At 48.6% G+C, this 24,116-nt stretch overlaps 2 protein-coding genes and 1 pseudogene across 6 annotated transcripts; 2 read left to right on the top strand and 1 right to left on the bottom strand.

Moving 5' to 3' along the window:
• Positions 1-356: 356 nt before the first annotated feature.
• Positions 357-17,354, bottom strand: LUC7L (LUC7 like). Of its 4 annotated transcripts, none has more exons than XM_031595229.2 (11): positions 17,153-17,282; positions 16,675-16,745; positions 15,411-15,505; positions 10,520-10,618; positions 9,780-9,890; positions 8,950-9,093; positions 8,341-8,517; positions 7,419-7,507; positions 4,424-4,453; positions 3,382-3,546; positions 357-719 (listed from the first exon to the last, which is right to left on the bottom strand). In XM_031595229.2, the coding sequence occupies exons 4-11, from the start codon at positions 10,613-10,615 to the stop codon at positions 578-580; spliced, it is 954 nt and encodes a 317-aa protein (XP_031451089.1). In that variant the 5' UTR covers positions 10,616-10,618; positions 15,411-15,505; positions 16,675-16,745; positions 17,153-17,282; the 3' UTR covers positions 357-577. The 4 variants fall into 4 exon arrangements, with proteins under 4 accessions (XP_031451089.1, XP_031451087.1, XP_031451090.1 ...); XM_031595228.2 differs by lacking the exon at positions 16,675-16,745 and adding an exon at positions 2,024-2,085 and having other exon boundaries at positions 584-719; positions 17,153-17,354; XM_031595227.2 differs by lacking the exon at positions 16,675-16,745 and having other exon boundaries at positions 17,153-17,354.
• A 1,301-nt stretch (positions 17,355-18,655) lies between these two features.
• Positions 18,656-21,809, top strand: LOC149915731 (uncharacterized; annotated as a pseudogene).
• PERCC1 (proline and glutamate rich with coiled coil 1) lies at positions 21,298-23,822 on the top strand. 2 transcript variants are annotated; one of them, XM_090151869.1, is made up of 2 exons: positions 21,298-22,031; positions 22,960-23,822. In XM_090151869.1, the coding sequence occupies exons 1-2, from the start codon at positions 22,006-22,008 to the stop codon at positions 23,723-23,725; spliced, it is 792 nt and encodes a 263-aa protein (XP_090007995.1). In that variant the 5' UTR covers positions 21,298-22,005; the 3' UTR covers positions 23,726-23,822. The 2 variants fall into 2 exon arrangements, with proteins under 2 accessions (XP_090007995.1, XP_031451086.2); XM_031595226.2 differs by having other exon boundaries at positions 22,002-22,133.
• Positions 23,823-24,116: the final 294 nt, after the last annotated feature.

Here is a 24,116-nt window from a genome sequence, read left to right as displayed (position 1 = left end):
AGTTGGTCCCGTCCCCAGCACAACGATGAACAGCTGACAAACAGGGCCAAAAAGCACCTGGGACAGCAAGGCGACTCTCAGCTGCTCAGGAGATGTAAAAATGAGGTGGCTAAACACTAAAAGGAGGAAAAAAAGCTTTTCAATTTAACACGTGCAAGCAAAGAAAAAGACATGGAACCGATCAGAACTGGGCTACTGATGTTCTCAAATACCAGCCGTGAAAAGGGGGAGGGAGGTCTCATGAAAAGGGCTGAAGTGTTAACAAACAGCACAGCAGCACAGGTTGCCAACCCCAGCACCATCTCTACTGCCCTGTTCATTGCAGCACCACAAACACAGCGCGTGAGCCGCCCAGCTGGATTGAAAACGAGCCGTCAGGTTTATTGATTCCTACTAAAACAAAATCCTGTTAAACAGTACGGGACTGGGTGTCTCTACAAACTCACAGCTATCTGCCAAACAATAAAAATTCCAAACTACAAAAGATGAGTCGTATTCAGTAAATATAAATGGGAAGTTTAGGCTTTGTGTAGAATGTTTATCAGACTATTTACAGTGCAACACCGATCGTTTGAGTTCAGATCTCGCCAGCTTCTCTCTCCTCTGATCTCTTGGAACGAGATTTGCCATTTGTGCTCTCGTGCCGCCTCTCAGAAGAGCTCTTCTCTTTCCTCTCTCTGTCTCGTGACTTCTCTCTTGAAGATCGATCCCTAGAAGATCTGAAGTACAAAGTAAACCATCGCTATATGCTTCACAGCTGAAAGAATTTACATAAAATGCACATAAAAATGGCAAAATCTTTGCAAACGGGGCCATGCTGTAACAGGTTTCTTACAGAAGTGTGCCTGGGTACTGCAGTGTCAGGAGTAGTGCCACCCAAGATGGAAACTCTGGTCCCTCTACAAGTTTTTGTGTAAGAACACAGTTTTGCAGCACTGACTGCACAGTGCAGCCTCTGTCAGTCCCTCAAGGTGTTCCCTGCACCCCTTCTTAGTTTACTGGACCATACTAAAGCACTTCCAATCTTTTTCTCATCATCGTTTGTCTTTTACAGTGTTTTGCTTACGCTCTAAGCTAGTGGCCTTCTGCTCAACTGCTTTAAATGCCAACTGTATTCTTCGCATTCAAAGGCTTGCTCAGTCCTGGGCTTTTGTCACTTTGCATCTTGACAAGCGCAGTCTTTAACATCCTGGGTTCAAAGTCAGGATGACACAGATTTTTATTCAGAAACCATAACAGGGACAAATCTTTTCACAGCCTTCCCAAATGAGAGCTACAGATTTTCAGCAGTGCTTCGCTGTGTCAGCCCACTCAGAATGAAGCAGAGGGTTTCATACTAGATCCAATTTTAGAAAGTTTTTATGCTGTATGATTCATGCCAACTGTAAATCAATCAATCAATCAGCTTATCAACTAGGTGCTGGCCCATAGCTGTCTCAAGCAGCCCACGGCCCTTCAGAACTAGGTAGAGCTTTCAGAGATCCTGCACAGCACACTGTTTTCTCTGCAGTCATAAGCAAAAGACCTGGTAGGTACCTTATGGATTCCAGCTTCCTCTCATGCTGATTCTAATCTTTGGAACTATTGCAGTTATATTAAAACCTTGCAGCCCTCTGGATCACATCACATGTCACTTTCATTACCTTACAATGTGCCATTTAACCACAAGACAGAAGACAACACATGTCTGTCTCATCTGATCAGCTCTTTTCCCATCCCCACACTGTTTGTTGCCCATAGCTCTCTTACCCTAAGATCTCCAGATCCTGTGATGGGCTAGTTCTTTCTACAAGTGAGATTTCAGACCAGCAGAACCAGAACATACATTTCATGAATTCTCAGAGTAAAAACAGAAGCTACACTTTCAGGGATTAAGGTTTCTCATTCATTTTTTGTTTCTTAAAATTGTCTCGCCTCTCCCCAGTTCTCAGTAATTTTGTGGAAATATGTCAGCTAGCCAATCCACCTACAGCTTCAACAGGCTGATCTGAATGTGTTCAAGGTTTTCGAAGTAATCCCTTACCTGCTCTTTAGTAATAGTTATTACAGGGTCTTCCTCACTTCCTAATTGTCCAAACTTCTTTTCTTTTTTTTTCCATGTTCAAGACAGATTTAAAAAAGGACTTTAGTATCTCAGCCATTGGAGAATCAACAGTATTTACAGCCCCCCCTCCCATCAGTTATTAACAGACATATCTTTTCAGACCGTTATTCCCCTCCCATTCATCAGGTGTCTTTAAAACCTGTTCTTACCCTTAAGCTCAAGCAACACAATACACAACAGTAGATTTGTTTCTAGAAGTGTATTCTAGTGGTGGTCCCTAATCAGATGAGACCGCTGAAGCATTCATCTATTAACTGATAGCACTAAAATAAAGGCTAGATCTAACTTCAGCAAACATTGGTTATATACTTGCTCCCAGGCTTAGAAAGGTGGCAGGGAAATGCAACGTTTCATTTCAGTCTTGCTAATACAACTACATATATATGCTTGCTTCATCTTTCCTCCAACACAGTGGGTGTTTTGCTAAGTCTCAGAAGAGAGACTATAGGATTTCTCTTTGGTGACAGGAGAATGGTATACTCCTCCTTACAGCTGTCTTTCTCCCTCCCTCAACAGAAATTTCTAATAACTGTCTCTCAACATGCTTTCTTGTTACCCTACGAGAAGACTTCCCTTAGTTCCCAAATCATACACTTCTATTTCCCATGTCACTGAGAGCAAGAAGCTGGGAAGCAGAAGACAACCACAGTAATGTAATGCCAAAACTGCCTCCATTACTTGGCTTTTACACACCTGGGGAGACTGTGTGAGCGCCAGCAGGCCTTTGAGCTGCTGCTTATGCAGGAAAACCAGCAGTTTCTCAAGGCAGATCAGAGAATGACAGTTCTATCTCCTAGACTCTGCACTTAAGCTGGGACCTTACTGTACAGTTACTGCTCTCATAGAATCCTAGAATGGCCTGGGTTGAAAAGGACCACAATGCTCATCCAATTCCAACCCCCTGCTATGTGCAGGGCCACCAACCAGCAGCCCAGGCTGCCCAGAGCCACATCCAGCCTGGCCTTGAATGCCTCCAGGGATGGGGCATCCACAACCACATTGGGCAACCTGTTCCAGTGCATCACCACCCTCTGTGTGAAAAACCTTCTCCTAATATCTAACCTAAACCTCCCCATCTCAGTTTAAGACCATAAACATGTGAAAGCATCTACAAATTGCCCCTGGGAAACGCTGCTTTGGCTCAGGAAGCAGTACAGGACACTGTCGCTCCCAGCTTGAGAAAGTGGTAGCAGTTCTGCCTACCCTAAGGGATCAGAACAGGCTCACTTATGTCGGGGACTCCCCTTTTCAGAAGCACTCACGTGAGGAATACATACTTGTGTTTGGAACTCCTGTCTCTGGAGCCCCGGCGGTGGCCTCTGCTGTGGCTGCGGGAGCGGCTCCGGTGGCGCCTGTGTCGGTCTCGGGACCTGGAGCGGGACTTCCGCCGCTCACGGGACGCTGACCTCGAGCGCCTTCGCCTCCTGTCCCGAGACCGGGATCTGCAGAGGGCACAGACTGCCTCAGATTCAAGAGATAGGCCACTGCGTTGGATCTGTACAGCTGTGCCCATCTCTCAGACATTCCAGACTAATGCAAATCCAGAGCATCAGCCCCTACCCCCATCCCTGCCAACACAAAAGGCAAATCACCCGCAGGGTGAAGAGGCTCATTGCTGGGCTCACACTACCAACAAAACACTAAAGGGCAAATTCAAGTTGCTGGGAAGCTCATGAAAATCACTCCCACCACTGATGCGTTGATGCCTAGAGCACAGCTTACCAACTGTGATACAGGCCTCACTTAGGCTGAAGAAGTCAGTCATATGTGACACTGCCATAACTTCTATGGCAGCCTGCCAAAGAGAGCATCCCCCTTGTGAAAACACTGCATTTTCAAAGCAGATTTGTTTTCATCTGCTCTAAAAACCAAATAAAGGGTGCCAACATATATGTAAAACAGTAGAGGAGATCTCGAGGTACACGATCACGTTGTCATATCATTAAGGCAAGCTCTTCACAAAGATGGGAGCTTTAATAACAAATCTCTGTATTTTTACACCTGAGGTATTATATGTAACAGGTACTTTAGAACTATCAAAGCATGTGAGACATTTATTAGCAAAGACATTGAGTGCATTCTTAGGCTGGCAGTGCAGAGCACACAGCTCCCTTTCTCTGGCTGGGCTAGCCCACTCCTGCCTTGCAGCTCAGCTGCTGACCATTCAGCTGCACAGTACCACAAAAGGGTCCAAGCAGAAGTTCCCATTTCTTTCAGGGAGTGCAGTGAGAAGACTGAGGCACAGCACCAACGCCATTGACGAGACCTCAGTGACTACATAAAAACACAAACAGGCATTTGGGACAACTTCACACTCACCTTCGACGATCTCTATTTCTCGATCCAGACCTAGAAGAAAGAAGACAGCTAAATGAGAGAAGGTATGGCATGGTTTTTATGTTTCTTTTTCCCCCATCAAACAATCCATTCACTATTGCAGTTCTCAACGGAAGCAAAACTAACACAGTAATTAAGATGCCAGTTAAAAAAGCTTGCCATACAAGCCTAAAAACATCAGCTTCAGTTGCAGAGGGGAGGGGGCGAGGGGAAAGGTGTGTCACAGACTTGTCAAAAAAGCTAAGAACAGGATAGAAGCACCAGTTCCAACAGAGCTTGGGACAGCTTATTGACTCCACAAAGAGCTTTTTGGCAAAGCAGGAAAGATCTACCATCCACTCTCACTCTGTTAATACAGTATTACAATGCACCTTTCTAAATTCAAATTTACCCTCTGTGGTCTAACATCAGCTAGATGAACACTGTTGTGAAAGTGCCACTCTCTAGCCAGTGTGGGATAGGCACTGAACAGTGTTCTCATTTTGGTTCCTTTGAAGTGGATGCACATTTTTAAAAATAAATTGTTTTAATAAAGGAAAAATGCAGTGTTTTCTCCCTAATCACGAGGATTTGACAAACATTCAGTGGAAATTTCCATCAATTATTTTTTCCTGCTTAGGAAAGATGAGCTAGGAAGGAAAAAAAAAAAAGAGGAAGCAAATGTGAATAACTGTTACTGAACAGTAACAGAGATACACTGGAAATTCTTCACCCCAGATTATATAAATCAAATTGAGAAGAATCATCCAAGCCTCATTTATTCTCACATCTCCACTGCAAGCTCAGCTTAACAGCATGCCAGCTCCCCAGAGAATTACAGTCTGAAGGGATCACTGAGTCAACAGCAACACCAAATGACACAGGACTGTCTTTATTTACCACCACGGGTGACAATCCAGTTCACTCATTTCTTTATGGAAATCAGTTTATTTGACAGACAAATTAAGTTACAGTTTTGCAAGCTCACCTACAGGCTTCCATGACATGACACAGTGCCTGTAAGTCACCAAGACTTCTCAAAGTCAGGTGGTATTGTTCCCCTTACTGGATAATGCCACGGAGATACTGCACATGAAGACATGGCACTAAGAGTTATGAAGGATCATGTTTTAAGTGGTTCTTTAAGTATCAAGAGACTGCTTCTTAAGCAGAGTTTAAGTCAGTTGAAGTCACTGATGTGTTTTTGATGGAGAAACACCCCTGTAAGCATGGCAAATGCACAGTACCCAGAGGAGTGGGTACATAGAAATCAAGAAATCTGAGCTCTCGTCCCAGCATCCACTGGGAAAACTGTTTTCCTTCTTTGGGTCAAGTTCTCATTTCAGAGAAGAAAACAATCTGACCTCTTCTATACGTCACTCCTGGCTCCACTGTGTGGTTTTCTTTTAGCATCTGAATAGAAGAACACAGAGATGCCTCCGCACAGAGGGAGGGCAAAGGCTAGCCACAGTCTTTAAGTAGTACAAAATACCAAACCAGCAAGAACTCAGACCTCAGGCCAACTCAACACAGTTCTTGCTCTGACATCAGAAAATCCACACTAAGAGGGAACCTTTATAAAACACACTAACTAGAGAATGCACAACAATTTGGGGCTCACACCTTCACAAATCACTAAAACCACCAAGCCACAGACCACAGGAAACCAAGCTGCCTCAGTTCCAGTACTTGTTTGCAAGCATTTCCAGAAATGTATATCCAGAGGCACATTGTGGTCATGCATTTCATACATCTTGCAGCCAGATGGCTGAAATACCCTTCAGCTAACATCGAAAAAGAGCTTTCCACAGGCAGCAAGGTGGCTTTTTGGATTCACCAAGTGCAAGACTGTGAGGAGAAACATACCACGTTACTGGGGAATGCTGTAACAAGAACAGCACTCCTTCCTACTCAGCCACTTCCTTTACGTGACCAGTGCAAATAACCACCCTCTTCACACCACGCTGTTTAACTGAGTCATTTATGCACATGGAAGAATTAGTTTTTCCAGTTTAGCTGGCAAGAGGCTTGTTATGAGAATACCAACATTGCAGCCACTCCGTATGGGGACTGTGCCTGAACCACTAATCAAGCACCTGGGGAAAGGACCTGGTTAGCTCAGAGAGCACAGATGAAGGCAATTCAGCTGTGTGACCAGAAGGGGTGGAGCCTGGCTGCACCTCTGTTAGACCTTATTTAAGGGCTGACTGCCACTGAGGAAGGATTTCTTTATGGAGATCCCTCCTTGGTGGAGTTTTCCTCTGTGAACCTGGAATCTTCTGATACAGTAAGCAATCTTCTTCCCTTATAGCACCTTTCTATTGTGCTGATCCTTTGGTCACTGCATCTCTGGATCTCTGGTGAAACACCTTTTCCCATCACACTGATCTGTCCTATCACTACACAATCCCACAGCTCAAGGATTATACACACACGAGCAGGAAGTGACATGCGTGGCAATGAACAACACAAACAGCCACTCCTTGGGATTCCTCTGAGCAGGACAGCCTGAGGATGTCCTGGGAAGTGTTCTCCAAAACTGTGCCACAAGTGCCTTGCTGTTACTGTAGAAAACTTTCTGAATAAGACAGGCAGCTTGTCATCTGGCTCACAGATACTAGCTTCACTCTGTTGTCACCTCCTAGCCTCGAAGCAAGGAGGGCTGTCCCATTTTTGTATTAGTAGAGCTATTTGAGCATTTGTGTTGTCTTCTCATGTGGATGCCCTCAGTGAAGTCACTTCATCCAGACTCCAAAGAGACAGGGACTAGACCAATAAAAGCCTGAGCTTCTATCTTTCAGATGGAGGAGGTTACAATTACTCTGATGTGGAGATTTTGTGCATTATTTTTAATTGAATGCCAAGGTGCCCACACAGCATCCAGAGCACGTCCAACAGCTGATGCAGTGACAGCTGCTGATTTCCTGCAGTACTCAAAACTAAGAAATCAGATTGTTTCAAAACCAGCTTCACAAAACAGTTACCAGCTTTCACTCACCTCCTGCCCATCCTCTCCTCTCGTTCCCTCTCTTCTCTCCGTCTCAAACGATCCTGGTTTCTCTTCTCTTGCTTTTCTGCCACTGTTTTCTAGAAAAAAAGTTCACATCATATCTCAATACGAGTAGCACATCAGAAAGATCTGCAAGGAGCTTACTCAGTTAGTAAGATAGAGAACAGTTTCACTGCATTCTTTGTGCTAGCCAAGATCTTTATCAAGGTTCACTATCAACTTCACTAACATACGCTGGCACAAGAAATGTCACTCCATGCACCTGTTTTGGGCACCTGTCTAAGAAATGAGTCTGTGTGCTGTGAGGCAAGGGGCTATCCCACCACACTTATAAACCACACAACAGAACAGTGCAACAGCCCAGTGTCAATGATCAGTGAAGGCACTGACCTCAATACAAACAAATACTGCACAGGAACCACAACTCTTACTCAAGCAGGTTAAGGGTTCCAGTTTGCAAGCATGGCCAACAGTGCAATTCCGTTACAAACCCTTCCAGAAAACTTCAACACTTCAGCTACTGCAGACCTTAATCACTGACAGCACTGTATGAAACTCCAGTTAAAGCACTTCATTGAAAGAACCCAAAGTGTGGCAACAAGTAGTCAAAAATGAAGCAAAGAGTGACAAATTTCAGCCAAACCATTGGAAAAGACCATTGGTGCAGTCACATGCAAGGAAGAAATTACAGCAGTGGTCTAATTCTAATTAAAGTTTTTCCATTACACAGAAACTGCAGAACAGAACCCAAGATAGGGCTAAGCAAACTTGCATTTGAAGTTTCAGGGGTTCTTACATCAGAAATTTCTGGGTTTATATAAGCATTCTGCAAAGAATTCTGTATGAACTTAATGTATGTACTGAATGCCTTTAGAACTACAAGGAAAAGGTTTAAAACAGACAAGATTACCCTCAGCTGATCCAGTTTCTCACGAATCTGGATGAAACCCAAGTGTAATTTGCCTCCAAAGTGGTCAGCAAGACGCCGGTCGTTGTCATGGAGACCAAGATATGCTGAACAGACTTCACACACACGCAGCTTTTGCTGTTGGAAGCTGGATGCAGGCATTGAATTTCGGTATTCTTCCTGAAGGGAGACAAAAAAAAAAAAAAACAGGCAAGCGTCAGTTGTGACCCTCCAGGGAATGTCTTGCAAAGAACTGCCCTGATGCTTTCAAGGATCATTAAAAGCACCCTCAATGCAAAGGAGGTACCATGCAAAATACTGTGAGTACAGCTAACCTGACATTCTATCCCTGCAGGTAACAGAATGCTGACCAAATATTTCAGGAGAAGAACTGCCACCTCCCCAGTCATTTCTCTTCAACAGATACGAGTTTCTACAAAGCTTTTCTTCACCTATCACACTACCCTGCCAGCTGCTTGCTGACACATTGCTGGCATTGAAAGAGGAGGTGCTGGTGAAACAGGAAAAGAGGTAGGAACCACCCAGGTGTCTGTCACAGACTCAGCCTAATTCAATCACCTACTACACATCACAGGACAACCAAGGCTGTACCTCTGCCTCTTTCTTTTTTGCTCGGACTTTTTCCACTTCCATCAGGATCTTCTGAGACTCATCAACATTCCCTTCAGCTCCCAGCTGTTCAGCTTTAGCTAGGAGTTTTCCAATGTCTTCATTCAGTTCATGCACCTTCTCTGCCTAGAGAAAACAGTTGGTTTTTGTTTAGTTTCTTTACAAGACAGACAAAAAAATCTTGCAAAAGACTGCAGGGCAACTTCTCCTTTTTCCCTTAGAAAACTAAAAACACCTACGGTTTTGCATATGCTGTTGTTAGAAAAAGACCATAAAACTTCAGAAGTCTCAACAAAAAAGGACTGGTGTGCCCAGTACAGGCAGTGCAGTCATAGGCAGACAGCGAAGGGAGAAAATATACATGGACAGGACATCATCAGCTCTACTGCAAACAATGGCACATTCCTGGCTTACAGGACAGGAAACACCATAAATCCAGCTTTAGAAATGTTCTGTATTATCCCTGTGAAAGAAGTTCCCGAAGAGGAAACCACAGGACCATTTGCTACATGGAAAGACAACGATTACAGGATGGATTTACTATTCTAAGCTGCCATACAAACACTGAATAGGAGTGAAAACCTATATATATCATAGCCACAATTAAGCAACATATTTTAGAGTTGATATTTCAACTTAATAAGGCCCTTGGAACCAAGAAGTTTATCGCAAAAACAGCCAGAGCAGCAATTGAAGGTGATGGCTCAAATCCACAAAGTCTTTATTGAGCATAACTTCACAGTATCGAGCAACAACAGAACATCAGTGTTCTTGCAGACTTTCAGAACAAAGGTTAAATGAGAAGACTATACCTTCGCAGACACTTCAGCACTGATCTCTTCCTGTGTCTCAGCCAGGCGCTTTTTGGCCAGTTCTGTTCTCCTGTCACACTCCGCAATGAAGGATTCCAGGTGATCCATAGCCTGCACGTTCAAACAATTGTGAATACAGATGTTCTTTGTGTCAGACCAACAGCCAGCAGCTAGGGGTGCAATCCACAACAATACAGTGCACAACCAACCTCAAAAATGGACGCAAAGGAAGTAAAATTTGATCCCTGCCCCTAAGTCTGTCATCTACAGCTCTGCACTGCAACTTCCAGTGTGTGAGGAACAGATGCAAACATAAAAAGCATTGCATGAAACAGGAAGGCAAAATGTTCTTCCACTTTATTTGTTTCACCACGGAAAGCTAAATGTGGCCAAAAGCAAAACTACTGAGCAAAAGGCTTGTAACATTCATTCTCCTGCTGGGACAGGCCACCAGGTTACAATGACCTGCTACAGAACAGGAGGTGTGGGATGCAAGGAATGCCCAAAGAGCCTCTCAGCTAGCTGCACTAGTTTGGTTACAAGACTCAGAATTAATTTTGCAATTTAAAGTCAGCATCAAGATGATGTTTGGGAGGGGGCAGGACATTTTTGCCAGATCAAATAACATGGCTAGCTGAAACACCCACAATAAAACATCCAGTTCTATGGGTCAGCCAATGATTTCAAGAGGCAGTTTCCATAAAAAACAACAAAACAAAACAAAAAATCCCCATACTTACATCCAGCTCAAAAAACAGATCTCTCTCTTTACTTGCAATCTCATAATCTGCTCTCAGTGCCAAGTCATGGATCTTTGTACACTCTCCCAGGTCCATTCTCTGTTTAAAAGGAAAATATATGTAAGAAAACTCCATTATGGCAATAAGCTGAAAATATGTAACTCTTGACAAGTTTATCATATCAAAATAAAACTTCTTTGAGAAGAAGAGCTTCCTCTTAACCTGTCAGTAACAGAACTAGCCAGAAGAATCACATTTGCTAGAACCACTTCTCTAGGAGTCCTTCCAACAATACCAAAGCATCTCAAATACTTCAAGTCCAGACCTACCCCTGCTTCAGGTCACAGCATGGCCTTGAAAATTGCTGGGAGGGAGCTGGGAAGGCACAGCAAGCTACAGCAGGAGCTCCTTCAACTGACACTAAATACAAACACCTCCTGTGCACCCTACAGCAAACACACAGCTGTGTACCCTAAGTTTAAAGCTCACACAGAAGAGTGTATCTGTATCAGAAAGAGCCTTGATAGCATACTGAAAGATAGCAAATCACAGAACACAGATGGAATGCTTCCTAGCAAGGGCAAGGGGATTTACAGTAAGCAGGGGTATGGCCAGTAGGAAAGCACAACCCCATGCTCAGATACAGCAGATCCTAACTCTGCAGCTAGCCCTTCCTGCTTTCAGCTACTGCTGGGACTTTAAACCCACCAGTTCAAAGCTAATTTCTCTGCATAAGGTCATTTTGATGTCTCTATCTAATGACAGGCTCCATGAGAGCATCTCCTTTCCTGGAAAACCCTGACTTGCATGCTGCTATTCACTTCCATTGCAGATAATGCTATTTAAATCTGTTGGTTTCCCCCCAAGTCTAGTAGCTAATGGCCAAATAACAAAATTATGCTCTCAAAATGTGGAAATTGCATTTGTATGTTATCAATATGTAAAGGAGAACATTTCTCTATTCCTAAAATAGAAAAAGAGCACACCATATTTGAAAGTCAAAACAGCAAAAGGCCTGAGTGTGGGCCACAGGGAGCAGCACAAGCAGCAGGGTACGTGCCAGCTCCAAGGAACATCCCACCAGCACTCCTCTTCTCTCCTGGCCATCAGCATCAAGGAGAAAAACCTAGACAGAACTGCAGGAAAAGCTAAATACAGCTCCACTGGGATCAGCACAGAATCCCTGAGCATCACCCCAAAGTAAAGCTGGGGATTGCCAAGGCACTGCGTTCCAACAGGAGCAATGCATGTGCTGAGAATGAAGCAAAGCCATCAAAGAAATCTCCACCAGGTAATGCTTGGGTTTTCAGCAGTTATCTGCATTATTAACTCCTTCAATAATTCAAGATGACTTGTCACTATTTAGTCTCACTCATTTCACTCATATTTACCAAAAACATGAGGCACTGACAGCAGGCTCAGATACTGCATTCAGGAACAGTGTTGTGAGCTCTAATGGTGGGTATTTAATGCCTACAAAAAACAGTTCTTCCAGTACTTTTAGAGCTTAATAACGTTCATCTTCAGGCAAAACTCTTGAAGAAATGCTGAAGAGCTACTGGAATTTTACCATAAGAAAAACTTAGTACAACATCAGAGCATTATATGACTTAATTTTTTTATTCTTATCATTACTCTACTGAAATCTCTTTACAGTATAGGCAGAAAGAGCAACACCCTACAAGATTGTTACAGATCATAGGTTATCTCATCTGATCTCTCCTGGCAAGCTGTGCCACTCACTCCACTTCAGAGAAGGGGCTCCAGCAGAAGGCTTCAGAAGAGCCACTGTGTTCTCTATTCCTCTCACTCTTTGTTAAAAGGCAGCAAGTCTCTCAATCTCTTCTGCCAGGGGAGAATGTCCAGGTTTCGTTGGCATACAAACCTCAAGTCTTCCTTCAAATCCTTCGACATGATCTCTATGCATAGAGATTTCCTCATCGCTCACCTCAGCTAAGATCACTACTAGCCTTTCTGTTTCAAAGACTCCTCCTATCTCACCAGGGAGGCCTGGCACCAAATACTCATACTTTCCAGCAGGGGTTGTGACTTGCTCCAATCAATACCCATGGCTGGTTTGTAACACAGGTACTTAAGATGGTAGAGTCTGAGTAAAGCCTTAATTCCCCACTCAGACGCAGACCAAACGTGTTTAGATGTCAGTGGTAATGAATCCCTCTTGTCTTTGCTGCACAACCCACTTCCTGGGCGCTGAGTACCACTGCTAAACTGTTAATTCACCAGTTTCCTTCCATGAGGAACATTCTTCAGATGTAATCATGGCTCTAGTGATTTGCCCAACCAAAAAAACAGGAGCACATATACTCACGAAAGCAATCCTGCATCCTACAGATTTCAGATCTCTCACCTCCCTCTGGGGGACACAGTAACTTCCCTGAATACAATTTCCAGGTACTGTTCTACCTGCACAGCTTTTGGGCTCATCTGTCCACTCATCAACAGAGATAGAAATCACAGAATCATGGAGTATGCTGCACTTCCACAAGCAGCAACACACCTACTGCTCACTGCAAAGCTCACTGCAGGCCACTAACCACCTACATGTTAAGTCTCTCCTGGTACCTGGCTATAAGAAACACTAATTTGAGTTCTCCCAGAAATGTCCTTCTTTCCCATGGAGACCAAAAAGAAAACCAGGGTAATGAAAAGTTCAGATGAAAAAAAAGTAGTAATCACAGGAATATGCCAAACAACAATAGAGCCCTCATCCCCAGGCACACTGATCCACCTGAACAAAGCAAATGTGTCTTCTGTAGCTGTCAGGAACATTCCAGAATGTTCTCCAAAATCTGGGCTCCTCCTACCCTACACCTGAAGGTCAGTGAGGGGGATGTAATCGTATCTCACTGAGCACTGCTACTGACCAGATCCAGTTCCCTGCTCATCTCCAACCACCCTCCCAGTAAGAAACAGCTGCATACATGAAGGATGCAGCAGTAACAATGCCTTCAGGAAGAAGGGCGCATCACAATTGTTACCAGAAAGCTTGGAACATCTGTTGGAAGTTGCCAAGGAGCTCCAAGGTCCTGACTTCTTCAATAACACACATCCAGAGATGGATGTCACCCCATTCAGTTAAGGCTGATTCACCCATCAGTTCATTCGTTACCAGAGCACCATAAGATGCCAGTAGACCTGTCTGGATGCACAATGAAAGCCTGCGTGATTCATTCGGTGCTGGCAGCACTGACAGCTGAACTGCTGATCCTGTTCCAGACCTGGCATGTTCTCTCCAAACAGACCTGTGGCACCAAGGCATTTCCTCACTCCCAAGATCTACCGTTAGTGGTACACAGAGCTCCTCAACCACTTCAAGGCCACCACAACATCATTTGGGTGATCCACAAGAACACCTGCGTAGCAGCAGTCCTCCTTGCTCCTGGGTGCTTCTCCAACCCAGGACACTCATTTAAAACCACAGGCTTCCTCTGTGCCTTGTCACCAGCTGAAACAGTCCCTCACACTGCTTCATTCAGCCCCTTCAAACCACCATCAACTTTCAGCTGGAAAAATGCCAGAAGAGATGGAAGGCACCAAACGTCTTCAAACCACATCTAGGCTCCAAAAACCTTTTGTAGAGTCTCACGTTCAGAGAACTATACCCTAACCCACCTTGGTTCACACAAAGAATGGAAGTGAGCAGAAGTGATCTCAGAAGCTTTGAAAGTCTGAAACAGAAGTGAGGTGACACGGAAACTGATGATGGAAAATACATCTGAGTTTCCAAATTTGGCCCTGCATCCCTTAGGACACTTTGAAAACACAAAGATTTGTGTTCCGTTCTTCCAGACTTACTCTCTGCAGCAACAGCCATTTAGAAGTGAAGTCTGTCTGCTCAGAGCCAAGGCAGTGCTTGGTAAAGCTCTCCCTGTTAGCAATGTCATGCCACCCTGCCATCACAGTGGTGTAATGCCAGCCCTTCCCTCTGCTGGGAACCCACATGCCAAACCCCAGCTTGTGAAATAACACAATAAAAGGCTATAAACAAGGACTGCAGTTAAAAAAAAAAATTAAAAAAAATCTGGTTAAGTGGATGGACAACATGAAACGTCACAGCATTTAGAGACAAACAGTGTTATTCATCTCCATCCTGCAATTAAGCAACGCAGTAATTACCGAAGTCCTATACTGTTTTCTTTTGAAAGCTGGATTGCACCTTTCATCCGGGCACTGAATTGGATTCTTACTCCACAAGATCTTGTTGTTACCACATCACCTTCTGCTCTCACAGAGAACATCTGAGCCAAGCCTCTGAAACGTGGCCAGCTGTATCCCCAGAGGGCACCAGTGAAGGAAGCTGTCCCAACTGTTTGAAAGCAGTCAGGCAGAGCAACATACAGCTCACACCAACAAAATAAAGACAAAGCTGGCCTGAGCTGTAACCTGCCATTATATGCCAACCCTTTATGATGAAAAAGCTGAAATTCCACTGGGAGAATATCACCTGCTTTATAAAAGGAGACTAAAAAGCTCTGAGGATTGAGGGTTATTGCAGCTCATGAGGTTTGCCAAGCTGAAGATGCAGTGAACTGCAGCACCCTGGACAGCAGGCTGGCTCCCCCAGGCTACGATCCCATGACCCCCACAGGACAAGCTTCATGTCCTAACTACCACAAGCTGTCAAAACAGAAATGAGCTTGCAACTTCACATCAATGTGATAGAAAAAGCATCGTGGATGAATTCGGAGTACACCTGACTGTAACGATTCCAAAGACAGCATGGAAACTGAAAATAGCTCCTAGGGCAAGGAAAGTCTGATGTTTCCCAGGCTGCATCTCCTAGAAGGTACTTTGGGTGGCACAGAGAAGCCCTGAAGAGCTGTGCCAACTTCTGCCTTACCGGAATTCCTTATTCCAGAGGAATACTTACTGTTCCTGCCAGGATATCATGAGGACAGCAATCCAGGAGGTGGCTCTTGCAGACACGATCGTCTGTAAACTTCACCCTTTGCCTGGTTTCATCTCCTGAAATTCATTTGTGGTTTTAAATAAGGAGACATTAGAATACTGACAGGAGAACAGAAATGTCGGTATGATCATTTCACCTCAATATGCAGATTAAAATACTTGGTGTTCCTGCTCCCCAGAATTACTTGGAGGGTAACAGGATATTCTGGAAAACTTGTAATTGGCAGCAAATACCATTTTAGCATTTATTCATCGTACACCATGTTAAACAGTGTTGGCGAGCCAAGTAACGTCCAAGGCCTGTCATCCATATAAAGAAACTGCACAGCCCAAAGAGGAAAAGGAGACAGACAGTCTGGCTCAGAGCCAACGCTTTTAGTTGTTTTATCCCCCCTTTTATTTTGCCGTAATGAAGGGGCAGGAGATACTGAAACCCAAGCTAGCAGAGGGCCATGAATCACAAAATTAGGCTGTGCTGAGCAGTTGGGATTGGTTTTGTTGTTTTTTTTTATTATTATTATTTTTTATAGGCAACTGCTATTTGCTAATCTGATGATTAAGACATCAGTCCATTTGGTCTCAATACCAAGTCTGCAGTGTGTTTTCCAAGGCCATGAAATGCTGCATCTCGTAGGTGTCGGCCCGGAGCACGAAGCGCACTTCCCACCCTCCTCCCGCCCTCAGGAGACATTTTACACTCAGGAGCCACTTCAACAAGACAGTATCAGAAAAGCAAAAAAGAAAAAAGAAAAATAAAAAATAAAAATAATAAAAATAAAAAAGAAACAAAGTTAGTCAATACACACTGCGAGCTCCAACATATACTATACCCATCTGCATTCTTCAAGACCTCAGCTGCAGAATTTTATGCCCACTGTTGAAAAGTTTTAAAGGAAAAGCTTTCTTGCCCACACCTGCAGTAAGGAAGTCAGGGGAACGATACATAAAAGTAAAGGCAAAGTGGTAATGGTATGTGACAGTTTTAAAGCTAAGCTGTGTATATGACACAGGTGTGTAATACTCAATAGGAATAGGGTTTGCAAGCATCCAGGAATTGTGTCTACTGAAAATGGTTTTTCTTTCTTTCTTTCTAAGCTACACTTTTAAAGTTACTGGTGGGGAGGAAAAAAAAAAAAAAAAAAAAAGCAAACACTTTTTTTCGGGTTTTTTTTTTCTTTTTTTTTTTTTTTTTGTTATAACAGCTTTAAAAATTGGTTGTGACTCACGGCTCGATGAACATGAGGCTTTTCTGCAACTCCCTTGCAGATTGATGTAGGCAGGCAAAGATACACTGAACCTTTATAAATAAAATAGAGGGGCCACAATTGTTCAGTTTGTATGAAATAAAATATATGGGAAGCAATTCAACAGCAACTCAATACACAGAAAGAGAGAAAGGCACTTATTCACTTACGAAACAAAGTGCAAAGGACCTGAGCAGCCCCGCTACGAGGCGGACCGGAGCGCTCGGGCGATACGAAGCGCAGCGCTCCGCACGGCGGGGCACCGCACCTACCTACGGCTGCGACCCGACGGGCACGGCGAGGCGGGGCGGAGCGGAGCGGGGCGGGGCGGGGCGAGGCGGCCCACCCCCCCCGCGGCCCCCAGCCCCAGCGCCAGCCCGAGGCCCGCGGGCGGAGGCGGACCGGGCCCCGCTCGGCCGCCAGGCCGCGGTTCCTGCAGGCCCCGCCCGCCCCTACTCACCGTCCCGGGCCGTGCCCATCAGCTGGTCCAGCAGGGCCCGCATCTGCGCCTGGGCCGACATGGCGGGCGCGGGGCCGCGGGGCGCGGCGGGAGGGAAGGAGAGAGGGAGGAGGGCGGCGGCGGCGGCGGCCTCAACTGCGGCTCCGACCTCGGCCTCGGCGGCGGCGACGCACGGCGGGCGCTGGGCGGAAGTGGCCCCTCCCGGCGGCGCGCGGCATGCCGGGATGTGTAGTTCTGCGGGGGGAGGGGGGCTGGGCTGTGCTGGGCTGTACCAGGGCACGCTGTGCCAATCCCTGCCGTGCTGGGCTGTACCAGGGCATGCTGTGCCAATCCCTGCTGTGCTCCGTGCTGGGCTGTACCAGGACAGGCTGTGCCAATTCCTGCCAGGACAGGCTGTGCCAGCCCCTGCCATGCTGGGCTGTACCAGGACAGGCTGTGCCAGACCCTGCCAGGACGGGCTGTACCAGGACAGGCTGTGCTGGGCTGTACTAGGACAGGCTGTGCCAATCCCTGCCATGCTGGGCTGTACCAGGACAGGCTGTGCCAATTCCTGCCATGCTGGGCTGTACCAGGACAGGCTGTGCCAATCCCTGCCATGCTGGGCTGTACCAGGACAGGCTGTGCCAATCCCTGCCATGCTGGGCTGTGCCAGGACAGGCTGTGCCAGCTCCTGCCCGGCCATGCTTTGGCTGTGTCAAAGTGGGCCAGGCCCTGCTAACCCCTGCCAGGTTATGCTAAGCTGTACCAGACCAGGCTGTGCCAATTCCTGCCAGGCTGTACTGAGCACTGCTGGGCCATACACTGATTGTACCAGGCTGTGCTAAGCCATGTCAGGCCCTTTCAAGCTGCACCAACATGTGCTAGGACTCACTGAGCTGCACCATGCTGTCAGGCTCTACTTGGCCAAATGAGGCCAGGCTGGGCCTCACCAATCCCTGCTAGGCCATGCTGAGCTGTTCCAGGCTGGGCTGTTCAGGCAGCACAGAGCACTGCCAGCTCATGCCATACCAACCTGTGCCAGGCTGTGCTGAGCCACGTCAGGCCCTGCTGAGCTGCACCAACCTGCATCAAGCTGTGCTGAGCCATGTCAGACCTTTTCAAGCTGCACCAACCTGGGCCAGGCCCTTCCATGCCATACCAAGCCCAACCAGGCTGTGTTGGACCAAGCCCTGCCAGGCTGTGCCATTCCCTGCCATGCCATACTGAGCACATGCTGTAGCAACCTGTCAGGCCCCTTCGAGCTGTACCAGCCTGTGTGTGGCATTCCCTGGAAAGGCATGCTGAAGAAAGGGAAAGGCATAATTGGGTGAAAGGTAGAAAACAGGACTAGGCGAAGGTCTGGTTACAGTTTTCTGCCTAGTAGTCCTGTTTACCCTTTTGGTGCATGGCCTGCAGCAGCTGTGTCACTGGGGAACAGATAAACCTGACTCTGTCCCTCCCAGTCATGGCCTAGCTAGTGCCAAGAGCCTGAGTCAGCCCCAATTTGGTGGATTACTGGCAAGTATGTGGCTCGATTATATGAAACAAAATGGTACTAGACTGAATCAGGACCACAAAATGATGCTCACAGATACGGCTCCATGCCTCTAGGGTGAAATAAAGAAGTGCAACTAACTCCTGTAGGACCCAGGGGAGGCTTTCCTTCCTCTTTCATGAGGCAAGCCTAGCACAGCTTATCGGACTAACCTCATTTAGCAGAAGCAGTGTGCACTGTAGTGATTAAGTAACAAACTCAGCAGAGATCAGATGTTAGCAGAGTATAAAGCAGTGCAGGGACCAGTATCGAGTGGGATCCCCTCCTAGCTGGACTGAGAGCCCCACACCGTTAGCACCTTCATCTGAACCAACCAGTGAACATCAGGTTGTGTTATCCTCCCTAAAAATATCTTGAAATCTCTCTTCTTGCCAGGGGGTATTGGTTACTGACTTCTCTCAAGGAATTTGGCCTAATACTGTGCCTTTGGGGAATCGGTGGACTCCATTACTTGGCAATTCATGGAAAACCAAAAGTACACATCCCCCTCATACCCCCTTCCCCTTTACCATGTTAGTTGTTGTAAGCTTTGCCAAGATCGTATGCTTATTTGTGTGTGTTTGGAATTGTTATCCATTGAGTGTTTGTCAACTGAGATTGTAAATGCCATCCAGAGGATAGAAGCCCTGCACAAAGAACAAAAGAAGAGGTGGGGAAGAGGAAAAGCATGATATGTTTGGTCCCAGGAGCATGTCTGTCTGTCATGGGCTCAACAGGAGTGGGCACAGCAGCCTACCCCCAATTGTGAAATGGTGTTTGAAGAACTTAGAGCTGAATTAGACAAAGCTGAAGTATCTCTGCTTGCTGAGGAACTTAAACAGGAGAAACAGAAAAGTCAGGACTATGAAGTTGGAGCTGATAGGCAGAGGAGATATGCAGTCTGTTTGGAAACTACAAAGAGAGATTTACAATTGGAATTAGAAGCAGTGAGATGGGAAGAGGAGAATCTAAAAGCAATCCTTGCTGAATCTGAAACTCAGGAAAGAAAGTAACAAGAGGAGTTGAAATTAATTATATCACAGATGTCCACCACCTGTAACCCTTCAGGTTCAGAATCTGGTGTCTGGTGCCTACCCTGAGACATGGGATGGCGATATCTGGGACTCTAGCAGTGATGAGGGACCACCCCCTCCAACCACACTCAGACCCATTGTAAAGATGGAAATGGTGACTAAGGCAGGTGAAAATGACCAGCCTGGACACATTATCACCACCACCAGAGCAATTCCATGGTCCCTGGCTGAGCTAGCCAAATTACAAGAGAAATACTCCAGGAGGCTGAAGGAATCAGACTGAATATCTTTGTAGAGTGTCTTTGACAGGAGGAGATAAAATTATGTTAAGTGATACGGAAGTCACTGTGTTTTGAGGTCCTGGCATCTTTCTGAATATGAGACCAGGACAAGAAAATCACTCTCTGGCTGCCCATGCAGCGTACTGGGCAGGAGGAATTGACCCACAGGACTGGGTTTACCCATTAGTCATATAAACAGCCAGCTTTTCAGACCTCAGATTATCTGCCTGGTCAAAAAGCTGCCTGTATTCAGGCTGTGTACCAACAAGGACTGGTAGCTGAGTCTCCTATGCTGGCTCCTGTCAATCCTGATTGACCCACTCCTCTACTCCGAGGTCTCCCTCATAGTGTCAAGATAAGGGAGAGGAGCTTACAAATTTTGATGAACCTGAACCAAAAACCTCAATGCCCCAAGCTGTCTCAATCCCTACTGAGCTGCATCAATCTGTACCAAGTTCTACCAGGCCATACTGGGCTGCTCCAGGCCATGGTAAGCCATGCTGTACCAGACTGTGCCAAGCCGTGCCAAACCGTGCCACACTGTGCCAAGCTGTGCCAGGCTGTGCATCGCAGGCAGCAGTGGCAGCGGGTGACATCAGGTGGCAGATCGAAGGCTGCCCGTGGCTTATCAGCTCCCGCTGGCCGTGTTTGCCCAGCGGTGCCTGGGCGGGACCTGCTGCCCCCCCCAGGGCTGCCAGCAGGAGTGTGTGGGGAGGGATGGCAGCACAGTGGGGCATGGCTGGGCTCGGACCCCAGCTTGGTCCCCACATGCAGGGTAGGGTGGGTGATGATCAAGCCCAGGATGGCACTGTCCTCAGCAGCACTGGGGGATAGCTCACCCCAGCGTACAGGGCCAGACCAGGAGCTCATGTCAGCTCCCAGGGCAGGGGCAGGACAGCTCTGGAGCAGGGTCTTCCCATTCCCGAGCCCAGTGCATGGTGTCCCACCTGAGAGCCCCAGCAGGGGCTGCAGGAGGGGGGACAGGACTGAGTCAGAGTGGCAGCCATTCCATGCGTGTCTTCCTGCTGTCACCTGTGGGTTTTCCCATGTCCTCTGGCCACCCTGTGTTCCCCAGCTATCCCATGTCCCCTGTCTGTGCTCTGCACCCCTCTGGGTGGCCACACCATCATGTCCCAGTGCCAGAACAGAAATGGCACAGCAGGACCATCAGCTGCTCTGTTGTCATTGCTGCTCCTCTGTCCCTGCATGGACCAACACAGTCCCAGGCCGTAGGGGAAATATAGGGCATCCCAGCACCCTGTCTGCAGTGACATTGCTACCACCTAGGTGCTGCCCCTGCCCTGGGGCTGGCCCAGAGCTCCCCACAACAGTGTTGTCCATGCAGCACTGCCCAATAGAGACACAAGCCCCAGCACCCAAAGTGCCTTTCCTGCTGTGCCCTGACACCCCAAAACGTCCAACCTCCACCCCAGGGCTGCTACTGGGGCCCCACACCCATTATGGGGTCTGCAGGGAGCATGGGGCTGCAGATGGGGATCTGGAGCTGCACTGGGGGGTGAGCAGCACCGTGGGACCCCTCAGAGGCTGCAGCCCGGAGGGTTCACCCACTGCAGCCACAGCTCTGTTTGCACAGGCAGCGCTCAATAAGCACCGTGTTCTTCAGAAGATCCCTACTCCAGGAGTCAAAATAGCATGAAATTTAATTTTACGCCTATTTGACAAAGCTTGATTTTACCTCCAATCAGCGTGGAGATAAGAGCCCTCGGTACAAGTGTGCGGGCAGTTTGGCAGCTGGGGCTGCCGATTTAATAGGTGAATCTACAGGAACAACACTTGAAAATCCCCTGGCGAGTGAGCCATTAAGGTGAGCCCTGCCTTCCGTCCCCGCGTCCCTCCCTGCGCCGCTCTCCCGTTGCTGGGTGCTAAAGCAAACCCTGGCTCTGTTTACCGAGTCTACTATTACAATACGGCTACCAAATATTTGCCAGCCGTCAGCTCGCTGCTCCGCTATAAATACTTCAGGCCCAGGTGGAGGGACAGCAAGGGGGAACGGCGCGGGAGCCTATGCATGGCCGGGCAGCAGCACCAAGGTGAGTGCCGACGGAGCCGGGCTGAGCCAGGGCACTGCAGGAGATACGGCATCGGGCAATGCCCTCCAGCCCCTGCTGCCCTGCTCTCCCTGCTTCCTGGAGGTGAGCATCCCTGCTGGGGTGTGCGGAGCCCCAGGGGCTGAGCCCATCACTTGCCCGCGGAGGGGAATGGGGCACGTGGCTGAGAGTGCCCTGCAGTGAGCATAGAGGGGCCTCATCCAGCTTGGCATGGCTGAGCTGTGGCCAGAGCCCACAGAAGCAGTGCTGAGAGGGGGGCCAAGTTTATCCCCTAACAGGGAAACATTTGGGGTCCTTGTGTGGACTGGGCATGGTACTCAGCATCCTGGTGGTGCAGCCCATAGGGCGCAGTGCTGTGCCCAGGGTGGAAGGTGCTCAGCACCATTCACCGCCATACAGAGCCCTGGGGTAACACGGATCAGTCCAGGGAACACTAACCTTACTCTGTAGCTCAGGGGATGTCCGTACTGCTCCACATCCTGCAACTTGGATGGGACACCCCTGCTGCCTCACATCTCGCTGGGGACATCCCTACTGCCCTGCAGTTAGTGGGGTTAGCGGGGACATCCCTGCTGTTCTGCATCCCATGGATCAGCAGGGACATCCTTGCTGCCCTGTGTCCCATGGATCAGCAGAGACATCCCTTCTGCCCTGTGTCCCATGGATCAGCAGAGACATCCCTTCTGCCCTGTGTCCCATGGATCAGCAGGGACATCGCTGCTGCCCCGTGTCCCATGGCCCCCATCCCAGGGACAGGTGTACATCCCCACTGCCCCGCAGCCCCACACTGGCCACGGCATGGTGTGACACAGCCCCACAACGCCTCATGGCAGAGCACCGCAGCGGGGCAGCAGGACAGGGTGGGAGGACGGGGCTGTGCGCCACCCTCACGCCGTGTCCCTGCCCGCAGGGTGAGCCCAGGCCCCGGGGTGTCCCTTTGCACCGACATGGCTGCCGGCGTCATCCGGCCGCTGGCCGAGCTGCGGCTGCCCTCGCCCTTCCCGCACGGCCTGCTCCTGCCCGCGTGCCCCGAGCCCGACTTCCCCGACCTCTCTGAGGAGGACGAAGAAGAAGAGGAGGAGGAGGATGAAGAGGAGGCAGCAGAGCAGAGCAGCGGGCCGGAGCCTGGCGGCCCCAACGCCGCAGAGACCACACTGCGACTCCTGCGCTTCTCAGAGCTCATCAGCTGCGACATCCAGCGGTACTTCGGGCGGCGGGGCCGGGAGGAGGCCGCTGGTGGCCACAGCGTGCCCGAGGACTGCAGCTCGCCCCGCCGCTCACCCAGCCTGGGCCACACGGCACGGGGTGGCCGGGCACAGCCGGAGGCGGCACTCGGTGCCCACGGGGCTGCGCACAGGCTGGGGCCGCTGGCCGAGCTGTTTGAGTACGGCGTGCACCGGTGCCTGGCACCGCAGGCGGTCAGCGGGAAGACGCAGCGGCTGGAGAGGAAATACGGCCACATCACCCCCATGCACAGGAGGAAATTGCCACCCTCCTTCTGGAGGGAGCCGGGTCCCGGCCCTGGCAGCCTCCTGCATGCCGGCACCCCCGACTTCAGCGACCTGCTGGCCCACTGGACGGTGGAGCCGGGGCCGGAGCTGCCGGGCAGCGGGCGGGAGCTGCCTCCTGTGCCGGGCCATGCGGGGCTGGAGGCCGAGCCCTACAGCGGGCTGTGACCCACTGCAGCCCAGGGCCGCCACGCGCCGCCCAGTTAATGAGCAACCCATGGGCAATGGGACACCTGGAGCCAGTGGGTCAGAGCCAGCAATGGGATGAGTGAATAAATGACTCCCGCAGGCATGAGCGCGTGCAGTGTCCTTCACCACTGTACCCCTGGCCCTGGGTGGCAAAGGGCCACAGCACAGCACCCCTCGGCTCCAGGAAGAGGAGGAGGAGGGACACACAGTGGCTGGAGGAGCATAGTCTGTGTTTGCTCGGCAGGCCCCATGCGGTGGATCCCATCCCCTTATCTGAGCTGTGCCGGGGCAAAGGGCAATGTGGGGCCTCACAAAGCACCCGGCTGCCAGCCAGGGATACGCTGCAGCCTGGGCAGGGGGGATTCAGCAG

The sequence above is a fragment of the Phasianus colchicus genome, chromosome 16, assembly GCF_987193195.1.
Source record: "Phasianus colchicus chromosome 16, bPhaCol1.hap1.1, whole genome shotgun sequence".
Classification (NCBI taxonomy): Eukaryota; Metazoa; Chordata; class Aves; order Galliformes; family Phasianidae; genus Phasianus; species Phasianus colchicus.
This window is presented reverse-complemented; position numbering and strand designations above follow the sequence as displayed.